The sequence below is a fragment of the Pocillopora verrucosa genome, chromosome 9, assembly GCF_036669915.1.
Source record: "Pocillopora verrucosa isolate sample1 chromosome 9, ASM3666991v2, whole genome shotgun sequence".
Lineage (NCBI taxonomy): Eukaryota > Metazoa > Cnidaria > Anthozoa > Scleractinia > Pocilloporidae > Pocillopora > Pocillopora verrucosa.
Genome location: NC_089320.1, coordinates 2827861 through 2845864, shown reverse-complemented (window position 1 = coordinate 2845864; position 18004 = coordinate 2827861). Strand labels below are relative to the sequence as shown.

The window sequence follows — 18004 nt, the reverse complement described above, 5'->3', positions numbered from 1 at the left end:
TATATTAGTTGGTTAAAAACTTTTATTTTTACTAGTGCACACGACATGAATGGAAAACGAAATAAAATGCCTTTCATGTTTTTTCTATTTAAAATGATTAAGTAAGTGAATCTTAAACTACAAAATAAATATTTTCCTCGATAATTGTGCAGCCTTGTTTACATTCGTGAACATAATTAATATTCGTATCTTCAACTTTTTCGATCTCTTGCTCCACTCCATGTTTGGGTATTCATTGTACCGTAAAAATTTAAAACCCCCAATCTTCAGAAAAATGCTAAAATGGTTTTAAAGTGGTCTATATATAGGTACAATTGAAACGTCAAGCTTCACAAAAGACGAAATAAACTGAGAGAATTAATTTCATGTTAAGTTCGACGCTTGAATCATTTGAGTTCGCCCGATGTCATTCTATGAATAGTGCTTGTGGCTATGAAGATATCGTTAGAATGTATCTAAGTATAAATCTAGCGTTTTACGAGGAGCACCTGTAACTCACGCTTTTGTTTCAGAGAACAAAAGTGTTTTTGATAAGTTTTGCGGACTTTTGAAACATAAGAACCAGCCCTTTGTCAAGCTTATTTTGTTTGCATATATTCCTTGACTTGAATCCAAATGCGCATGACTATTCCTTGAATTACCTAATGATTGAGGTGCACTGTATTTAGCCCTAACCCTGAGCAATTAGGACAATCACTATACGTAATCTAAAATAATTTTCAAATCCGCGCAAGTGTTCCCAGACACAAACCTGGAGTATTTGTAACTTCTTTGAGTCAGTTAGTTTAGATGATCACAGGCAAGATCTATAAAACTTGAAAAAACCTAGAAAGACTTTCCCCACAGTTACACGCTTAACTTACCACACCTGTGCTTTGCAGGAAACAAAAAAGTCGGAAAATGGTCGCACTTTCAGTAGTAGGTAATTTTTAGTTGGGAATTACTACCAATTTATTCACTGCATATCAGCATGCTCCCTAAAATTCTGTGTAAAATGTTTTATTTACTTATTGAGTACGGCATAGATAAACAATTAATAAATTAATTTTCAATTGAGTGTCGAAAGTAACCAGATGTTGGATCAGTTTGCTTTGCTCAACCCTGTGATTGGTCCAGAAATCTCCGGCCGCTCTCTCAACCAATCAGAAGTAAAAGTAAATACGATCGCGACTTGGCCCTGTTTTTTTTCCCGCGCTTAAGAATGGTAAAGTTCGTATACTCTGATTTCTTATTGGTTCCTTTTGTTTCTTTTCCCATTGGAATCATGAATTTCCGGCACTCAACTGAGAATTGTTCTAAGACGAGATAATTACACTGGTATTAACTTGAATTTGAATCCCAGACTCCCCGACTGTTGAGCCACTCAGCGTGATGGGATTAGCACGCTCGTTTACCCCAAATGTGGTGGACTGGGACGACACGCTCACGGTCTTGGACATCGGTGTGGCAAAGCTGCTGCTGCGAATCATCTCCATGACGCGGTTTTTCGCTGTGAGCACGTGCCAAGCTTCCTGAAAATCCTTTTTAAGGATTCCATGTAGGAGGAAAATGACGAAACCTTGAAACGAACATGTGATCGTGAACAAGTAATGGAACACCAATGTTCCAACAGTGGCAGCTAAACCGGCGAATAACCAGTTGAGACCGAGGAGGAAAAACACGGACACCGTAGCACGGAAGTGCGACAGACGGTTGTTCTTCTCACTCATGTGAGGGATGTTGTAAATTTCCTTCATAACTGCGAGGAAAATGAAAGCGTTGACAGCCATCAAGAGGAGGACTGGGGCAAGGAATGCACCGTAGAATGCGTCTGCGTCCATCCAGCAACTGAAATGGAGACAAGCAAACTCGTTGATTCCATATGGTTGCTTTCAATTAATATGAACTAATATGAACTAATATGATTTAGAGACGAGTTTGTAAAGGTTTTTTCCTTGAAATTATATATCGCAGGTCGTAATTTGCCTTGGTTTCGATCGTGATGTTATCGTGAACTATAACTTTTAATTCTGTCGGGATACGTATTTTTTTCAATTCCAAACCATTGCTTTATTTTGATAGGAATGGTGAATAATTGGCAAAGTATTTCCTTTCTTACAAAATTACATGGACGGTAATGTGTAGAAATGATTCGAAGGAAATGGTTGTAATATTTTTGTTTCGTTTCACATTAGCTAAGCAGGAGTGATCACACATCATATTGTGGTTATAAATCGTCTGCTGATATAAATGTTTTACTTACAGCGTTTCGTTATTCTTGTCCATGACGTGGAAGCCGTAGGACTGAGGTTCAGCCAATACAGTTATCACCACAATCATGGCAGGAACAACTACAAAGAGACAAAACAATAAAGAAAAGACCTTTGAAATGCAAGAATTTATTGAAAATCTTTGGTACAAATAAATAAGCGCCATTAAAGCGTTTATATCACAAAAAAAATTATTAGTTTGGACAACAACAACTTTAAATTATTTGCAAATGTGAAGACGGCAAAGGTAATAAAAAAAATCACCTAAAATAAAAATGGCAATGCAGATTACATCTGATACAGACTTTCAGAAACCTTCTTTTCATCTAAAAAATTCTGTCATCGCTCTTCGAAATCTAATGGAGAAAAACCAGGTTCACCTCATCTATATTCCTCACGTTCCTAATTGATATCGTTTCGACTTCTTTGTCTCCCTCTTCTTTTTCTTTGTTTCTCTTTACCTCAAGGGCTCATATACTAAGGGTTTGCGAGATTTTGGCTCATTAAATATGACAAAGCAAAGTTTACGTACTCCATCCCACCACTCCCGCCCTGCACATGAACTCGTTTTGTGAAATAAATGTGGTGTCAAAAACTTTGACCAGGTCTTGATACAGGTTGTATGCCTCGATACTCATCCAGACAATAGAGGAGAGTAGGAAATAATGAAGAAGGGCTGCTATGGCTTTACAAACGTCCAGTGAGTCTGAGCCTGTCATGCCGTTGATACCAAATGTAAACAGCAATATGGCGGCCAGGAGGGACACACACAAATACGCTAGTATTTGGTTTTGGCGAAGGCGACGAAGCTTCCTGTCGTAGAAGATCGAAAGTTATGAGAAATAAGGGTTGAGGGAACTATATAGTGAACATTCTAAAGGAAAACATGTATTATTATTTTTTTTATCATATAAGCACCATGGGCCTTTACAGACAAGAAAAGGTAACTTTATTAATGAACGACTTTGGATTGAGAATGGCGAATGCTTTGCCATTCAAACGTCAACCCGACAGAATGGCGCAAAGGGTTAGTGACTTGTCAGCAACTGATTGGCGATATGAAACACACATAAAAAACTATCGTGATTTGACACGTGTCTGGTTACAGCTTTTCTCAGGGATGGACGTCCTTGTACTCAACTGCCTGAGTTTGTATAATACAATCAGATTACTTGAATCGAAATAAGACCCCTTTTCTGACAAACAACTAATACTTTCAGAAATGTGCTTGAACGCCGTGCAGGCTTCACGCTTCTTTTTACAGTAGCCTTAAGCCTCATTCCAACTCATTAATCGCTATTTTATAACAATGCTCGTTTAGGACATTATGGGGATATTACCCTTTCTTCCCTTTCCCCTAAAATCAAATGAAAAGGAAGCAGGTCTGTATTAGGAATCTCTTTGATTCATAGTCTCTTGATCCTTTTTACCTTGAGAGGGTGATGGTTAAAATCGTGAAAAACAGCCCCAAAATAGATAAAGTACATCCAACGTAAGAAATGATTGACAGCGCATTCTGGTGACTCTCTGGGATGTCATCGCTTTTTCGCAAAAGTATCTTCGATTCAAAATTATATCCCGTCTTGAGAATATCCAGATAGTTCGTCACTTGGTTTTCGGGGAGCTCCTAAGCGGTAAGAACAAATATTTTCTTGTCAACGTATGGCCCAGAAATGAGCAATAAGTTTTGCTTCTCAATAATTTTAAGACTGCGCCTTGCCTAAATAGGTACCCTTCAGAATGCTCTAAACAAAGATAAAATGTCAGAGGTGAACGTTATCTGAGAATTACGTCAATTGAAGAATGATATAGATGATGTCCCACCTCGAAAACGAAACTTGTGTTGTTAAGCCAAACTGTGGGATACAGTTGGAAATGCACTACCACTCTGAGGTACTGCCAACAGGCATTTTGTATTCGATTTTTAAGTAAAGGAAAATCTTTGGATGGGTCCGTCATGTTTACATCCAGTTGTATCACTATGATGAAGTAGACCCCGCTGAAAGAGACAGGTTATGAATATTAAATGCATTTTAAGGAAGTATCGTTTGTCTCGCGATCTTTTGACCGCAAACTAGTGGTCTTCTTTAGGTTATGAGGTAATCTAGTAAACCCATTACTCTCTAATATCAGTATGTATATTCTCCATACTGTTCTCTACCTATTTCCCAAGGTACTGACGAGGGGAATTGTTTTAACAATTAGGAGCTTTTAACTTAGTGATCATTTTCTTTATTCTCATTATCTTAATTCTTAATGTTTGATTCAAGGAGAAACTAGATGCTAGTCATTTTTAGGGGTCAAAATGCTAAGCTTGTGAAACAAGCAATGATTTATTAATTCATGTCGTGAAACGAGCATTAGTTTTAGAATCGTCATTTGCAATGATGAAAAACCACAACCTAACTTGGTAACTTAGCGTTATTAAACACATGCTTTTCAAAACATCAAAGGAAACTAGTGAATCGACATACTTAATTACCTTTCTTCTTTGTTTTCGTCTGGTTGAAGTACTTCTTTCTCTGTTGCATTAATATCCGGCTCACCAAGTGAAGGAAGTCTGGACGATCAAAATTTCAAGATGAAATGAGAAATTTTAAGACATAAGAATTATCCATATGAATAAGGTCCATACCGCTATTTGTCCTAAGATCATACAGGAGAGAAGAGAGGAGGACTTTTAAAGACATTTTTGTATGAGTGGCAGTAATTCATTCCATCCAGGAGTTTTAACCGAACTCGTAATATTATGGGATGTAGTTTATAATTTGTCTTACCTGAAGAAAATGCCTTTAGATGTCTTGTTTAAAAGCATAGAATCTCCAAACAGGTTTAATTGGACAAAAAAGTCAAACATTTTCCAGAACTGAAACGAGAAGGTTATGGATAGGAAGATCGCATAGTGTTTGGTCACAACATTCTTGAAAGCATTCTTGAAAGAAAACATTTAATTAAGTAGGTGATCAATACAGCATTTGAAAAAAGAAATGAGAGCAAGATTTTGCAGAATTCGTGGTTTAGGGGACTCTAAGCGAAAAATGACGAGTTTAAAATTCCAAGGAAATTTGCTTACTGTGAAGCACCACTCACATTGAGACAACTTACACAATGGAACGTTAAGTTGGAAGTAAATTTGTTTACTTTAACTCTCTCCCAATCACAATGCTTTACACGTAATACAGTGCTAAGCCTCGGAGTGAAAATTCATTGTGTTTAGTTCAATCTTACTCTGTGCAGCTGGAAGAACAATCAGCAGCTTATCATTGCTTACCCCAGCTTTGATGTCATCAGCAAGAATTCGACACGGCTCGCAATTTTTCGTAAAAAACTCTTTTGTGAAGTTGTGATTTAAAATAACTCCTGATGCACGGTAATAGACTGATACGTTTTCTCCGCTACAAAACCCTGCTAAAGATACAACGTTGAACAAACATGTTATTATAAGTTGCAATGCTTCATAAGTGGTCTTCGCCAGGCTGCGGCACAAGGCGCGTTCATGAAATAAAAAGATATTCACCTTAAGGGACTGGTCTTTATTTATCGCCTGAGAAAAAATGAATTTAGAAGAGAAACGCCATCGAAATAAATCTTCAGATTCAGGTATTTTTTTATTTTACTCTCTTTCTGTTGCAAAATGATTTGTCTCTAGTGTTCCAGGGTCTTCCAATTCCTTATCATCATTTATTTACAGTAAAAGCAAAAAAATATAATTTGAGTGACTCGCCTGGGAAGAGATAGCCGATTTGATAGATGAAACATACAGTTTACTCTCAGTATCAATAGTCGACATTTAGATGATATCACAAAAAAAAATCCTTCACTGAAAATTGTGGTCAACATGTAGTCGTGCATAACATACCCCAAAAGTCATATTCCACTGAGATCACTTGGTACAATATTAAATTTTACTGCTATAGGACTATTGAAAGGTCATGATAAACAGAGCCAAACATTTTCGAGATATTTTTATTGCTATTGAACCAGCTGAACCAGCAATCGGTCCCTTACAAAGAGTTTTGAGATCAATCACACGGTATGTCTTGTTACCATTGTTTCCAACAGTCAAGTGTACAATTTTACAATGACTCGCTAAAAAAAGGAATATTAAATGCATTTGTGTAAAATGGCTTGAAATTGGTAATGGAGCGGATCCGAAATAGATATTTAATTTTCCAACATCCCAACGGATAGAAAATGAAAATAACATTTCAATTTATTTTACTTAGTTGATAAAGACAAGTTGTCACGTTATAACCCATCGACGCAGCACCACAGTTTCTTTGGAAACTGAACCTTTTTTTTTATTTGTTATTTTAAAGATTTAGATTTCGTTTATAATACGTAGTAGTATACTATTCGGTTTTCCATTTCTTAGCATTGTTTGGCTATAAAATACTTTAATTTAAGTCGAAAACTATTTTTAAAATTGAAATGAATTGATGGCATCGTCTTTCATGGAGCACATCCTGTTCTTGATAAATCTTGCAACCAAACTTACCTATATGCAGTCCAATTAGAATTCCAATCGCGAAACGCAACATTGACGGCTTCATCAGGTAATACCTTAAGGCCTTCTAAAAATAGAAAAATTTTCCCATGTAAGAGGTAAAAAAATATTCCAAATGTGTTACATGAAAGTTTAAAACTATAAGTTTGTGAATGTCTATATATTTTTTAACTTTATAGTCACTTTTTTTCCAGTATTTTAATAAATACACTGATACAATTACAAACCAGTATGTAGAGTTCTAGATGCAACGGTTTACAGTCAAGTCGCCCGAGAGTCATCCCGCCCGAAGTCATGTCGCCCGAAACCTGAGTCATTTTGCCCGAAATTTTAGCTGTGTCGCCCGAAAAAAAAAGTCAAGTCGCCCGAAGAAACAAATATTAAAAAGATTAGAATTTCAGACTGTTAATAGGCAATAACGTTGAGAAATTTTTATCACTAAAGCGCTCTTTGTTTTCGACAACGCCATGAAGATTCTTAAAGCGTTGTTCGTTCTTAACAACAAAGGGAAACGGTGTTCGTTTCCAACAACAAAATGAAGCGTTTTTCGTTTTGTATGTAGCCGTTTCTTACTCACGGACGTTTCGTAAGCTTGAGAAACTCTTTCATGGTATCTAACAATACCATGAAGACTGACTACACAGAAATCGATCGTATGCTCGGAATACAAATATGTTTTAGTAACGATTCTAAAAGCGTTGTTCGTTCATAACAACAAAGATAACGGTCTATTGTTTATGCTTGTGACCTTAATCACGGTAGTAGTCTGAAAGCATCATTTCCCTTATCAGAATCAGATCAGAATAGGCAGTTTTTCAGTGCAGTGCCATATGATCGACCGTAATCGTCACACTATAGGGCTTGTTGGCGTGGTTGAACTTCATCATCACACTCAATGCAAGGATGAATGCTCATTTTGATCAGTTCGTATTCGTATTCGTATTGTAGCTAGCTTTACCCTATTCATATATACTTTGATCGGATCGAAATATACATGCGACCGCCAGAGGAAACAGAGCACAACTACATAATTTATGCCTATTCTAATCCTAAGGGAAATGATGCTATCAGACTACTATTGTGAGCGTGCTCTATGAGAGTATAGAGCATAGAACTGAGCTAAAGCTGTCACGCCATCTGCCAAATCGTACTATGTCCGACCTTTTCCGGGACTTCTTTCTAGCTTTTCTTTCGTTAATAAAAGTGAAATTTCGGAACAAGCGAGCAAAGGTTTGCAAAAATGCCAGGCGCAGTAATTTACGTTACTGTAACGTGAGCAGAGACAAAAATCCTCAAAGATAAAACAAGATAGACAGTCCGAGTTTTTTTAACGGTTTTCACGCTCAGTTAGATTGCGAGTTTACTTACGGTAATAAAAATCAAACACAGCTAACACTTGTATAGTATATAAAGTTTCGATTTCAAATAGAAAAAAACAGGAATTATGAAAAATATAACCTGGCATAACTGTTAAAATTCATACTAATCATGACGGTGTCAGAGCGACTTAAGGTCTATCGCGGCTAGCTAATCATGGCGATCTTCGGCCATCGCAGTGGAGCAAGCCTCAGGAACTAAATCGACTACCCTTCGAGTGAAAAAATAAGAGCTTGCCCTGATTACCTTTCCGATGCGTTGAGTCGGTGGAAGGCCAGATCAGTCACTGCAACCGAGTTTTACGGCGCTGTCATTCCGAGCGATCTTCTTGTCTTAGTGAATTCGGCTGTTGTTCATTCATAATACACTCGCCTTGAACAGTTTGTTTTCTACTTGTCATGTGAAATAACTTGCGTATTTTTTTGTGAGCCACGATTGGGCCGAATTTCTCTGAACATTTCACTTTCAGATCCTGTATTAGAAACTAAAAAACTTCAGGCAAAAGTGTTAAATTCGACACGCCGAGCTATTTTAGTTTGTAAACCATTGCAGAATATGAACTTTGATGGTTTTTGAACTTTGATGGTTTGACACTTTTGACAGCTTTAGTCTTGTACAGCCAATCAGATTATTTGAAACATTCTAACAGGAATTCTAATTGGCTTATTGTAAAGTGCTTTATGAGAGTATAGAGCATGCTGACGACACTGTTGTTCGCTTTGGGAATAAGATTTGTTTTGAAAATTGAAAGTAATTCTTGGGGAATTTAACGGATTCTTTATTATAAAACAAATGGAGAAGCCTTGACTGTGCTCTGTTCTGTTGTAAAGCACTTAGGAAGCGGCTAGAGCACTCAAGAAGTGGGGAGAAACACTCGACTACGTCTCGTGTTTCCCCCTACACTTCTTTCGTGCTCTAACCGCTTCCTGCGTGCTTTACAACAGAACAGAGCACAGTCAAGGCTTCTCTATTTGTTAAGTTACGCTGCATCCGTCCATTTGTTGTTATAGAAACGAACAACGCTTCCCTCTGTTGTTGGAAACGAACAACACTTTTAGAGTTGTTACTCAAACATATTTCAATTCTGACCATACAATCGATTTCTGTGTAGTTAAAGTCTTCATGGTATTGTTAGAAACCAAGAAAGAGTTTCTCAAGCTTACGAAACGTCCGTGAGTAAGAAACGGTGACATACCAAACGAAAAACGCCTCATTTTGTTGTTGGAAACGAACAACGTTTCCCTTTGTTATTAGGAACGAATAACGCTTTAAGAATCTTCATGGTGTTGTCGGAAACAAAGAGCGCGTTAGTGATTAAAATTTCTCAACGTTATTGCCTATTAACAGTCTGAAATTCTTATCTTTTTAGCATTTGTTTCTTCAGGCGACTTGACTTTTTTTTCCAGGCGACATAACTAAAATTTCGGGCAACATGACTCAGGTATCGAGCGACATGACTTCGGGCGAGATGACTCTCGAGAGACTTGACCGGAGAAGGAGAGAAAGTTGAGCTATTTCCCAAGAGAATTCAGTGCAATTAAAAATGACTGACTGTTTTGAAATAAGAATAAAGATCTATTCCTTTTCATAGCTTTACTCTCGATCATCAGCTATTGTAAACCGTTCATGTTGCAAACGATGAAAATTAAATCATGTATTTAAATCATGGAAATTCAGTGTTGATAAGTCTCTCATTTTGCTGCCAGAATCCCTTAGTGGACAATTAATTGAAGCGGTGCACACTTACCTAAATGAAACCTCATAAATCTATCAAGTTATAACCTTTGCAAGCCACTCGACCAGGCTTCGAAAATATTGAGTCATTTCAAATAAATGAGCGAGTTTTTTTTATAAAGTAAGGCATATAGAATCAAATTTTTCTTAAAATTAAATTCCTTTTTCCCCAAAGGTGCGAAGCTTAGCTACACTGGATATCAAACTCTGGTTACAATTCAATTAATAAAACTTATAATAGACCTTGAGTAATACACGAGTATTAAAGCGAGTTTCCCTCTGTAAATGCATTACACTTACTTAACTCTTAAAGCTTCGCTGAGATAAATTGTGATCTCTTTTACAGAATATCTTTTATGGAATTTTCAAGGAAAAGCATTTCTCTTTTTTCAAGAAAGAACTCTTGGTATCGTTCGAACTAAGCTGCTTTTTTTGCAATTTAGGTTCATTGCTGACGGAAGGAATTAATGACTTGTTCAATGTCAACATTAATCGCCCGTTTACGCTGAACATTGAGAGCGCAATATTTCTGTTTCAATTTAAAGCTCTTTAAGTGAAAGTTTAAAACCAAATGCTTTGTAGTTCTTAGTTTACTACGCTTCATTAAACATTGTTTTAATAGACATGTATTAAATCATCCTTACGCCATCCTTAGGAGAAAAAAAAAACAACAATAAGTCGCGTAGATTATTAAAAAAAAAAAAATCGAATAACGCCAAAACAATCAATGTTACCTTGCAATTAAAATTTGTTTCCTCCGCACTGATTCTCGGCAAAAGGGTAAACGTTGACGATGAATTTTTTAAAATTTTAGTCGATCAGAATCAATTTAATTAATAAAAAAAAACGCCGACCCGAATCGTAGTGGTGGATAGAGAGGACGTTTGAAAGGTAAACTACCGCAATTACTGACCAGAGGCAGGTACAACACAGTAATTGACATCTGTCGCTTTCTTTACTCACCTGGCTTACACACAAATGAAAATGAAAAGAACTTTCAACCGAAAAAACAAACTCTACATATAGCAACATAATATAATATTACGCGAGAAGCGACATTGCCTCTAAAAAGACAAAATAACTGAAGAAATACCCCCATTATCTAGTCTAAATTATAAAATTGACGTTCTTAGTAAAATGTTCATTAAGGAAAGCATCAGATATAGGTTCTTTTGTAATTTGTATCTTGTTTGCGACGTTGAAGAACAAGGTGTGAAAATTCGAATTTCGCATAATAATTTTGAACTGACGCTATGACAGGTGAAAGTGTCTTAAGATTTGCTTACTTTTTTAAAATCTCAGATTTTTAGCATTGTCAACATTAAGTCACTGATCGAGCGACATTCCTTCATTGCGCGCGCATTATTTTTTGTCAGTTAGGGAGAACTTAATTGAAAATGCTTGAGTCCAAGATGACTCCAGAATTCCTTCTATGCTGTGCTGAATCATCATAACACATGAACTGAGCAATCAGACATAGTTCTAAATAGTCTTTCAGCAACAAGTTAGTACTTCGGTTTTGAAGTATTCTGGGATATTTTAAGCCCTTCAAAATCTTCTGAGTCTCCTGAATTAAACGTTAAGTAACTTAGAGATTTTGTCATCATTACAAGATATCAACCAGAATAAGTTCTCTCTCAGTGGAATGAATATCACTGTATTCGAAATCAAGCATTCAGTCGTAAAAAGGGCGTTTATTTAAAGTTGGAGTTAGTGATTCATAATTAGTAGATACTGATGGCGTTTTTGCGTGGTGGCACTTGTTATTTAGCAATGCCATTGTGGAAATTCTGGGCTCGATTATCTCTGAATTGTGTTAACGAGATCCAATCACAAATAAATTGCCTTTATTTTACTCATAAGGACCTTGGCACGACGTTTTATTTTCGAAACGAACCCATTTAATGGCAGGTAATCGAGGAGTGGATATGGCCCGTGTAAGAGAGATTGGGCACGTAGGAAGGTGTCCAACTGCGGTATGTTTTACTTGGAAACGATCACAATGGAGAATTTTAGCATAAAAGGTACACTTCAGTGAAATGAGAATGAAGGTGGTGCTGGGAAGAAGACTTCAACCTGGCACCCATCATTAAGGCTATACCAAACGGGCTTTCTTGAACTAAAGATAAAGTCACAAAGTAGAAAAAATTGAATTTTTGACAATGTCATTGTGGGCTTCATCTAACGAGATGCTGAAGTTCTCAGCTTTTCCCACGTCTTTGTGGGTATTCATTTAAAATTCTCAAGTCCCTGAATGCTGTTTTGCAATTTGGTGGGGATAGATGAAAGAACTACATGGATGTATCTGTGATATGGCATTGAATAAAACAGGTTCATACTTCGCATTACAATGAGCGAGGAAAAACGTCTTGCATTTGATAGATTATCAGTTATTGCGTGCAACTAAAGATGTTTAACGTTGACTTACGTTGCTGTTTGACGTTGAAAGCTAAAGAAGTCAAATCCCGCCATACTGTTGATTTTGAATGCTAAATCAATAAACTAAAAAAAATAATGGGAGCTTTACAAATGAGATTCATGTTTCATTGGTAAACTCTGGGAAAGCAACAGTTGATCAAGCTCATTTCAATTTTGCTTCAGACTGTTTTTAGGAGGTGGAGGGTAATAGACAAATGATTTCAACCTTTACTATTGTATATCTTAGGAGTGTTCTTCTTTTCAAAAAAAAGAAAGCATCCCACATGTTTCCCTGCATTGCTCACACCGTGACAACAAAATACCATAATTTGGGTTGGTGTTTAATTCATTTAAAGCTCAGAGATAGCTGTATTCAAGCTGAATATCAAGATCAAAAGCTTCTATTTCAATTGCTAGATCAGACTCTCGAACGATTATTTAGTTCTTTTGTTTAAACTTGAACCAGAGATCAGTTGCGTGCCTGTCTTTAAACTAAAACGTGACTTGAATAAGTGCTGAAATATTTCATTACCTTTTTTCATCGATGATGTATTTGTGTACGTTCAGCTGAATTTGATACGAACTACTGAAGTGATGTCAAGAATATCAGGAACTTAGATACAATATGATAGATACAAAAAGAAATAACTGTTCAAATACATAGCACTATTTCTTCAGTACTTCTGTTTTAATTTTATAGTCCTTCTTATGGCGCCGGAACTGGCAGTGGCCGTGAGAACATAATCACTGCACTCATTATCACTTTAGTGTTCTAGCATCCTCACTACTAATTCCCCCTTCACTGCGTTATATAAAAGTTTCCCCTACCAAAAAAGGCTTCAATTCAAACATCCCCTGTACAAGATTCTTTAACCACAAGCAATTGTGAAAATCGCCCTGGAAGAATGAAAAAACACTACGTTGCAAGTCAGGCAACTAAATTTTAAACTAGGGCCGTACAGAAAGACAGCTGTAAAAACTGAAAACACTTACCTTTTCAGAAAGACACCAAGTGGAATACAGTTTCTTACATTTTTTCCGTATACATCACAATGTAAGTAGGAGAGACAATTTTCCAAATAAATTTCTTGGTTCAAATTCAGTAAAAAAATGTTTTAACCTTAACTGAACGTGATCGAAATAATAGATTTAAGGCAAGCAAATTGGAGAAAAAATATTCCTTGGCAATTACGACATATGTAAGCAGGTGACCCAACACACCGTTGTTTGACTGTCAAAACCTCAAAGATTCCCAATATGCGATTGGCCAAGTAAGCTTTCCGTGATTGTGCAGTCTAGTGTGTACTCTAGCTGTGACAATAGTTCGATTCAATCTTTTTTTTAAAAGCTGTAAGATGCTTGCGGCCGTTTATTGATTACTTAGGTATATTTAGGGCTAATGTCATGTGTATAAGGTCTTTTAAGCGTATCAATTTCATTTTCGTGATATACGTACATCGGATCAATATCAGTATCTGGGCAACCTACCCCTCCCCTTGGTGTAATTAATAAGCAATCGAGTTAATTTTTCAAAGACAACTAAATTGCACGAGCCCCTAAAGCAAGCGCAATTTGTAGTCTTTGAAAAAGACAACAAATGCACTACAGAAGTGCTAATTACACCAAATCGCAAGAGGAATCATTTTATTACTTGTTGATAACGAACATGAAAACACATCGCCAAAAGCCAAGACGGACGAAATTTGAAAGCGTGCGCGCGCTATTTGTACTTTGCACTCGTGTTACAACTTTTCACTCATTTTTTGCCAATCAGAAGCGCGTAATTATATCATGTACATTGATTGAAAAATTATGATCACGTATATTCTTTAACTATATAAGAAAACTTGTGGCATTCGTTAACATGCACCTCCCAGAGTTGTTAATACTTCATCGTTTGCAAATATTGAACTTTGTTCATAGCCGTCCTATATAATGTAAACATCAGCAGCAAGTCCAGAAACATGTTGAAACACAATGATCACTAACAAGTATATTCTCACCACGAGTGTCTGGAAAACTGCTTACCATTTACAGTGGAACAACGAAATAAGCGAAACGCGAAAGTGCTAAACACAGACAAGTGGAATATTCTAACACTCAGAAAGATAGCAAAATCAGACAATGTCCTATAAACACCTCACTCCGACCTCAAATTTGTGCTCCTCCTAAAACTGCCAATCAAACACCAGTTTGAGGTAATAAGAAGAGGTCACACAATAGTCACGCAATAGTCTGTTCAAATGGAACTACGAAAACAGAAGGCTCAGAAATCAGGGCCAAAGTCAGAAAAAAATTTTGACCGAGGCAATTTCCATGGTGAAATTCTATTCCTTGGTATTTAGGGTGTTAATTTAAGACTACTTTACACAACAATGAGTCTTAGACCATGTTTTATTTACATTTATCCATTTAGTAGTTGGTTCCGAAAAAGGCGAAGAAAAATTCTGTGGCAAGTGCTTCGGTTGCCTCATACTGGCTACGGCCCCTGAAAAACACGAGTTCACGCACGCATATGCGTCTTGTTAAATAAGTATTTTACTCAGGAACAACCTTTGCTTACGACCTTTAGTTGTAGGTTAACCGAAAACAATTCCACTCCCTTTCTTCTTTTCTTTAACAGAATACATTCCGCTCAGTTAATTACACGACATAGCGAATGACTCGCGAATAAGCGCATCGATTTTGCAGACTAATGCCACTATCACAATACACTGTCAAAAAGAGAAATTAAACAAAGTAGCAAATAACACTAAATATCAGGGTAAGAATCTCTCTCTCTCTATTTTTTTTAAATTAACTTAATACAATATTTTTCAAGATATGAAAACTTCATGTCCTCGTGACTGACCTTACAAGTGTGGTTGGGCAACGGTCGAAAGCACCAAGAGGGGAGTAGATAGGATCTCCTCGCCTTTCCCCGTCCCCTCCCCCACCGTTCATTCTAACCCTAAATCAGACATGGCCGGTGAAATAGACACTTGCACTGCAAACTATTTCATTAGCGGCAAATACGATTTAAATTTCAGCGAACCTTACAGCAGAAGGGCCTGCTAATTCGACCAATAACAGCGCGCTTACGATATAACTGAGAGGTGAAATTAACTGTCGTAAAGATTGCATTGATGTTTAGGAAAAGATGATCTATGAATTGGAATCCATTCGGAGGATTTTTTATTCCCACCTTTCAAATTGATTAGATGATAGAGTCGCTCTTGATTCAGCTAAATTTGGCGCATATTTTCTAGGTCACAAGGTCGCTTATTAGTTTATTTCATTTACATTGTCGTATCTGTCATCAGATTTAATCTTCAAGTGACAGATAAGGTTAGACATTGGAACAAACAAGATCAGTGCAGATGATGAGAACTGACTAATTCAATTTTTCTTCCTAATATCCCCAGCTATGTCCGATTCGATTAATGTCCCCTTGTGCGAAATATTACTGAGAACAACAGACAAAGTTTTGACTGGAGTTAGAGGTTACTTCAGCTCCTTTTTAAAGTCTAATTTTAATAAGCAAATTCTCCTTCTTTTGAGACTTATTCTCGAGAGGATGAAAATTCTGAAAGAACACCGCTTTTATCTCGACGCGAAAGTTTTAAATCTAGCTTTAAAGCATGACCTCTCTTAATTCAGCAATTAAATGATTGCAAAAAATTTTATTCGTAGTTTTAGTTTCTGGAGCCAAGGTACCCCCATCTATTTTCAGTATAGCAAAAAAGGAATTCTTAACCTTTTCAGTTCAGAATTCTTTGTTTCCCTTGCTGACGAGCAGGAAACATATATCACAAGAATAACAAAGGAAGATCTTCCACGGTTGCAATTCCAAATACTATAAACCTAGCGCATTGTATAGTGTCCTAAATCGTTAAACGAATGTTCCTAATGTGGCTTATTTCGTAAAAATCCAGGCTTCGAATCTACGCAAGGGGGGCTCCGATCTAATCAATTTGTCTTACGCTTGAATCAACGTAGAATAATCTTCCTTTAAGCTCTTACTAACCTGTAAGATAGAGTTCTTTAAGAAACCAAAACGAACTGAAACCTTGCAAGTCGAGTTTTCAGACAATGTGTATTGGAGGCAGAGGAACAAGCTAGGGCAAGTAGTTATTAGCTGATAAGTACTTAACATTGTGTTGATACAACCGATGATTGATACTTAAGTAAGACGGCATAAAAACTTCACAACATGACAGATTCTGAAGTCTGGAGTTGTATCAAAGTGTTGGGAAGTGAGGGGGCAGCTAGCTTGAGCAAACTCGCTGAGCGAAGAGTACCAGGAGTCTTAGAGTACAATAGCTTCTTGTTTTAAAATGTTCAACTGAATTGTTGTTACAACGTCTTCTGACTACACTAACAACTCCAACTTCCACTATTGTTGCCAAAAAGCTTAACGCTTATATTCTTATTTGGTTGTATTTTCTCAACCTTTAGAGCCGAGGGCACACTTGTGCTCTCTGCCGCGAGATACTGAGAGGTACATAAGACCGCGTGAACTAGACAATCTGAAGCCCTAACGGCTAAGTTGGTGTTTTCTTATCCCTGGAGGTTATATCTAAGAAGTGTGAACCTTACGCTAGTAGAAATTCCAAAAGTTTCGTGCCGATAAAGCGCTTAAAAATAGCGTGGTATGTTTTGTAAACAATTAACCGCTAGATAGCAATTTATCCGGTGGATAACCCTATCCAGCCTTTGAACAACCGAGGCCTGATGGATAGCGAAAGTTTTCATTTATCTTACTAGTTTTTTTTACTATTTTTAATCAAAATTTCGGCTGTAATTTAACAGACAAGACCAATTTTTTTTTTCTTTTTTTCTGCGGCGGGGATCATTCGATCATGTTCTTGAAGAAAAGCGAGCGATGAGCGAAATCAGATGTTAATTTTCCTGTTTACTTTATCAGAATTTGGTTCAAAAGAATTGTGTTAATGAATCAGAAAAAAAATTTAACGCGCTAAAACCCGTGCAGTTAGACGAGCCAGTCAGGAAAGAGCTCAGTAACCCACGTGCACAAGTTTTAAAACGGCGCACCTTTTGAAATTGTCACAAGCTTCGAGAAACTCAAATTTAGCGATCACAATTTCAGCGCTTACACAGTATTTTCTTCTTTGGAAGCCTTCTTTCGTTTCTTGTTTCGTCAAACTTAAGCGAAGCGATATGTAACATTTCTGGCAACGGACGGATGCAGGTAAGTGCTGGTTGACGCTTATGTGAGCAAGTAGAACTTTGTGAACTGAAATTTCGGAAGAGCCAGCCATGTGCAAGCTCAAGAGAGGTTCTAGGTCGTAGCTTCGTTTCATGAAATCCTTTAACTTTTTTCAGTTGCTCGTATTTCTGCCCAGAAGCTGTCAATTACTTAGCAGCAGACATAGTATAGCGTAATTTAAATTTGAAAAATCGGCTTCCTTGAAATTCTTATATGGAAGTGTTGTCGAACGGAGAGCCATTTCAAATCTTTCATCATCTTTGCTGAAATTCCGCATCGAAATATGGAGAAAGGGTAGTTTGTGCGCTTAAGTTTTCATTAGTTACAGGTCTGAAGCGAATATTATCGGGAGAAGTTGCATGAAAATCGCTTCTTAGAGAGCAAGGGTCAACCGTTCATTTTGACAAGTGAAAAATTAGGCACGCACTTGTGGCCATGATTTTGGTTTCTATTTTATCAAAACATCCCAGCACTCTAAATAATAACACTTCCAGTAATATTTTATTTAAT

At 36.9% G+C, this 18004-nt stretch overlaps 1 protein-coding gene across 8 annotated transcripts; it reads right to left on the bottom strand.

The window, feature by feature from the left end:
- Positions 1-2: 2 nt before the first annotated feature.
- On the bottom strand, positions 3-16352 carry LOC131786843 (adhesion G-protein coupled receptor G2-like). Of its 8 annotated transcripts, none has more exons than XM_066172792.1 (11): positions 13279-13421; positions 13114-13182; positions 6748-6823; positions 5521-5657; positions 5027-5115; positions 4732-4809; positions 4074-4248; positions 3680-3876; positions 2782-3062; positions 2243-2330; positions 3-1827 (listed from the first exon to the last, which is right to left on the bottom strand). In XM_066172792.1, the coding sequence occupies exons 2-11, from the start codon at positions 13135-13137 to the stop codon at positions 1296-1298; spliced, it is 1677 nt and encodes a 558-aa protein (XP_066028889.1). In that variant the 5' UTR covers positions 13138-13182; positions 13279-13421; the 3' UTR covers positions 3-1295. The 8 variants fall into 8 exon arrangements, with proteins under 8 accessions (XP_066028889.1, XP_066028890.1, XP_066028893.1 ...); XM_066172793.1 differs by having other exon boundaries at positions 5521-5654; XM_066172796.1 differs by lacking the exons at positions 13114-13182; positions 13279-13421 and adding an exon at positions 16292-16352.
- Between the last annotated feature and the right edge of the window lie 1652 nt (positions 16353-18004).